The sequence below is a fragment of the Oryzias melastigma genome, linkage group LG3, assembly GCF_002922805.2.
Source record: "Oryzias melastigma strain HK-1 linkage group LG3, ASM292280v2, whole genome shotgun sequence".
NCBI lineage: Eukaryota > Metazoa > Chordata > Actinopteri > Beloniformes > Adrianichthyidae > Oryzias > Oryzias melastigma.
In genome coordinates, this window is record NC_050514.1 from 9,483,184 (window position 1) to 9,488,464 (window position 5,281).

Below are 5,281 nucleotides of genomic sequence, written 5' to 3' on the forward strand. Positions count from 1 at the left end.
CAGTTGAAATATTAGCTAAACTTCAAAATAGCCTAAAAAATCCTAATAAATGCATAAATAATCCAAAAAGCCAACAGAATGCCAATTTTTAAAACTTTAAAACTTTAACTTTTTAACATAATTATTAATAATAAAAAGGCAGGAATATTATTCCAGAATAAATCAACTTAAACCTTAAATAACTTTCAATATTTTACTGACCATAAAAATATATTTTTGTCAAAATTATACAAGTTAAAAGTAAGCACAAGATAACATCGGGTCATTAATAACAATAAAATAAAATGATCTGAAGCGCTGGATAGAATTACCCAGAGGGCCGGATCCGGCCCCCGGGCCTTGACTTTGACACATGTGATGTAGGTTAGGTCTGAATTCACACCTTTCTCCAGAACTACTAAAAAAACTATATAGTTCAGGGCTATCTTTAACTAACTTTACAAAGCAATTTGGACACCAATAGTTGCTCAATAGTTCACTAGGAAACTAGTTTTGGCTATAATCTGGTGTAAAGCATCTTTAATGTTTTTGCACATTGTCCTTGTCAAATAAATTAATAAACAAACTACTTCTCTGTCTTTTTTCTAAATGCCTCATAAGACATCATTGATTTCAAGAAGGGAAACTCTAATCAATACAAACATTTCATGATGTCTTTTTGAGAATCCAATGTGTTCTGATGATGAAAACGTGATGGTTTATTAAAAAATTACATTTAAACACGTATTTTTTACAAAAATAGTTTGACCGCAATGCATTGTGGTCTATATAATTAAACATTTTTTTGATTCTCTTTCTTTTATTGTGAAGCACTTTGGTGCTCCTAAAGGAGTTGTAAAATGCTATAAAAATAAAACTTCATTCATATATTTGCTTCCAGAGACTTCGCTATATGCGCTATATGCACTATGTAGTGAGTAGTGAAGGTATTCAGACATAGTTCTAGTCACTAAAAAGTCCCTGATTCCCTGGCCGTTGCCAGACACTTCAATTGTGCCGCGTCAGATCGCATCTTTACATTGATTTAACATTGAAACTTGACGCCTCTGCTGCACTGATCGTGTCCGCAGGGAATGCACCATGATGTTTCTGCAAATTTTGTTTATGAGTCAAATTCTGGACAAAGAAAGTGTAACTCCTTTCAAATCAACACTTTTTCAAGATGCAATGTTGAAACTTTAATCCCACAGAAGTCGGCTCATTTCCCTCCGTTTCCACATTAGTACGGCTCTTGTGGTCAGCGATGTCGGAGCGGCTCACCCTCAGCATGTTGGTGAGGTAGGCGGCGATGCTCTCCAGCAGCGTGCGGTTGGGCCTCAGCTTGGCGGCCTTCCTGCCGGCGATGTAGCTGTTGCTGTGGCTGACCAGCACCCTCATCTCCTCCATGGCGCTGCGGGTGTCCACGTTATCGCACAGAGCCTGGTGGACGGCGGACTTCCTGCTGCAGAAACTGGAGCGACACAGCAGCGTGACTCACTAAGCATCACATATTCAGAAGTTAGACCTCCACAATAGTCACATAAATTGTTTCTATAAAAATATTTCAGCATGGAAAGTATCAGCGGCTCATACTGTATTTCAGCCTCACCTGTTGTTGAGCTCCACCTCCGCTGCCTCCCACTTCTCGAAGCGACCCGTGAGGTCGGTCGGAGCGCGGAGGATGTCCTTCACATTCAGGAAGAACTCCTGATGGTGGTAAAAAGAAAAAAAGAGGTTAGAGCAGCTGATCAGAACCAGCTGAGGCGTTTGCAGCTCCTGTCACTTACGTTCATGAACTTCTCGTACTGGATGGCCGACTCCATCGTGTTGGAGGAGTAGTCCAGGGTGTCTTTCCAGGAATGCATCAAAAAAGCCAGACGGAGCTGACGAGCTGCAGGGAGACACCAAAGAACGACACTTTCACGTTCTCCTCATAAACTGGAGCCAGATCACTTCAGTAGGTGGACAGTAGGGGGCTCCTCACACACACAAGCACAGACCTCTATCCACTGAGCTTGTGCTATCCTAGGCAGGAGTACATTAAAAGTGGGGTCATCTGGGCCCCACAATACAGCGAGCTAACCTTTTCTTTTCCAATGATGTTTTTATCTTTAGTGGTATCCATGGCAGACATAAAATCCTGTCCACATTTGCCATGGGAGGGATCACACATCAATGTAAGTGTGGGGTCATCTGGACCCCAGAAGAGAGCACAAGGGTTATAAAACGCTATAAAACACCTCACTAAAACTTTTATCCACTTTTCTCACACAGACATAAACATTTTCACAATTTTCTCTCTTGTTTTAACTCTTAAAGTTCAAACTTTCAAGGAAAAATAAATCTAGGATTATAGAATGAAAACAAAAACTGACTGCATCACAGATTTATGTAAATATGGTCAACTGAATGCATTCTGTACAAGGGACACAGCATGGAGACTGAGTGACAAGGTCAACAGCTGATCAAGATGCAGAAAAATGCCCTAGAAAAAAAACATGCAAAACTACACTAATAAAAATCAGCGAGTCACAAAAGGTGAACCGTGATATAGCAAAGGAACGCTGTCCTCTTGAAAAAGAAAAAAAAAACTGAAGTAAATGAAGAAGAGTTTCATTCTGTGACATTACTTAATAAATAAGGTGGTTTTGAGGGATATTTGAAATTCTTCAGTTATTTGTACTAATGGGAAGTCTTGACTGTCAACAGTTTATCTGCAGCCAGAGGACAGAAACGGGAGGTTCTGCAGAAGCAACATTTTAGCTGACTGGAGTGCAGCTGTGGATCCAAAGACTGCGGATAAAGATGTCCAACACTCAAAAATCCAGACTTTCATTTTGTGGATAAAAAGACAAAAAGATCCAGAGATGCAGTATTAAACTCTGTTATCAAAAAGTCCAACTCCAACTATAAAATGAGCCTTTTAATTATGGTTGTGCTGTTGTACCCAAAATCAAAAAGGCTGTGTTGCTTTTTAAGACATAGTTTCTGCAGAGCAACAGAAGATCATTAGAAATTCACCTCTGAGTTGTGGAAGTAAACCTACATTGATATCCCATCATTCTTTTGTTTACACTCTCACCTGCTATCTTAGGGACCCTCACAACCCCAAATTAACATTAGTGTAACGACAAAAACAGCAAGCAAGATTGGAGCAAACCAGCTGTGCAGTTTTGAGTTCAGGTGAGAAAAACGAAGACGGTCATGGATCTATTTGTCTGCAAGTGGAAAATTTTGAAGTGGAGCAGAGCAGAAACAGTTTGGCCCCGCCCATAGCAGCTGGTGCGTCACAAACCAGAGCTTTTCCAAATGGCGGGTTATTAATCAAATCAAATCAAACTTTATTTATAAAAGCGCCTTTCATACTCAAGAGTGACCCAAAGCGCTTCACATTTAATTGGTCCTGATCCATCACGATTTGAATAAAGAAAAACTTAGAAACACAGTTTTAAACTTAAATTCTCTTCAAATATGTCCTCCATAATCAGAAAAGAGCAAGAACATGTTAAAAAAAACCCCACAATTTTCATTGGACCCATTGGAGTGGGTCTTTAATGATTCGTACTGTTTCATACTCGATTCGTGAACTGAACTGGATTTTTTTTCATTCTGACAGCTTTGGGAACCAGCAGACTCTCACAGGAAACAGGTTACCTGGAACCTGATTCTGGCTGAGCAGAGCAAACTACTGCATTTATGTCTCAAAATAAATATGAATTTGGATCCCCAGAATCAGTAGAACATTTTTAACGTTTATTTATTTTTTTTAGTTTGTGCTGATGAGGCTGAAAATGTTTGTTTTGCTATGTTCATGTGGCCGGAATCACACGGCGATCAGTCGGCTGCAGACCGTAAGAGAACGCTTCTCACTCACCTGAGTTCTTGGCTAAAGCCTCCTTTATGGTGATGAAGTTCTTCAGAGACTTGGACATCTTGCAGCCTGCGATGGTCAGGTGACCTGTGTGCAGGAAGTAACGCACCCAGTGGTCGTTCTCAAAGTAAGCCTGTGAAAGAATGGAACAGCTGCTCAGCATCAGCCTCTGTCGGGCTTTCAAAGTGTAACGGGAGGAAATCTGACCTCAGACTGAGCCAGCTCGTTGTCATGATGAGGGAAGCGCAGGTCAAAACCCCCGCCGTGGATGTCCATCGACTCCCCCAGAATGGATCCGGCCATGGCCGAGCACTCGATGTGCCACCCCGGCCGCCCCTGATCCAAACACCCTTCCTTTATTTCCACTAAATCATCATTATTTTCAGTGCAACAAACATCAGAGCAGGAAAGTTGCATTACCTGCAATAATGCTCGTAAGAGTGCTTTTTACTGAATATGCTAAAATTGCTAAAGGATTTAAAGTTGCCGAAATTGCAGCAAGTGCACAAAGAATTTGAGGAATTTCTTGATAAATCGCAAAAAAAAAAAAAAAGTGAAAAGGTATGTACTAAGAATTGGCGCCAAACCTCAGTAGATACCAAATTAGCCAAAAAGATAGCATTTTGCTAAAATACTAGGTTTCCTCTCAAAAAGTCAAAAAATCCTTAGAAGATGCCAAATTAGCCAAAAAAGCTGGCACGTTGCTAAAATAATAGCTGAACTCCTCATTATCTTAGCAATACTCAGTATAAGCTAAAATAGCCAAAAAAGCTAGCACGTTGCTAAAATACTAGCTGAACTCCTCATTAGCTTAAAAATACTCAGTATAAGCTAAAATAGCCAAAAAAAAGCTAGCACGTTGCTAAAATACTAGCTAAACTAAGCATTAGCCCAAAAAACCTCTGTAGACACCAAATTAGCCAGAAATGATAGCACGTTGCAAAAATGTTAGCTTATTTCCCAAAAAAACCTAAAATCCTTAGTAGATGCCAAATTAGCCAATGAAGCTTGCACATTGCTAATATAATAGCTAACCTCCTAATTGCTTAAAAATTTTCAATAAAAGCCGAAATAGCCTAAAAGGCTAGCACGACCCTAAAATATTAGCTGAACTCAGGAGTAGCCCAAAAACCTCAGTAGACGCCAAAGTAGCTAAAAAAGCTAGCACGTGGCTAAAATGTTAGCTTACCTCCCAAAAAAAACCCCAAAGTCCTCAGCAGATACCAAATTAGCCAAAAACCTAGCAGGTTGCTTAATTTCTAGTTTAATTCCTCAGTAAACTAAATTAGTCAAAAATGTTAGCCTGTTGCTAAAATAGAAGCTAAATTAGTCTAAAAACCCCCAGTAGATAACAAATTAGCCAAAAACGCTAAAATGTTGATAAAATATTATCTAAACTCTAAATTTAAATATTTTAAATATTGAATAATC

The 5,281-nt window shown here is 39.5% G+C and overlaps 1 protein-coding gene across 4 annotated transcripts in view; it reads right to left on the reverse strand.

Annotated features, from left to right (window-relative positions):
• Window positions 1-5,281, reverse strand: part of cars1 (cysteinyl-tRNA synthetase 1) — a 27,223-nt gene that overhangs the window by 8,758 nt on the left and 13,184 nt on the right. For all 4 annotated transcript variants that reach the window (XM_036217370.1, XM_024263177.2, XM_024263180.2 and 1 more), the window contains 5 exons: window positions 4,058-4,186; window positions 3,854-3,983; window positions 1,767-1,870; window positions 1,589-1,686; window positions 1,261-1,450 (listed from right to left, as the gene is read on the reverse strand). In XM_036217370.1, coding sequence (XP_036073263.1) covers window positions 1,261-1,450; window positions 1,589-1,686; window positions 1,767-1,870; window positions 3,854-3,983; window positions 4,058-4,186 — 651 coding nt within the window. The remainder of the gene's footprint in view (window positions 1-1,260; window positions 1,451-1,588; window positions 1,687-1,766; window positions 1,871-3,853; window positions 3,984-4,057; window positions 4,187-5,281) is intronic.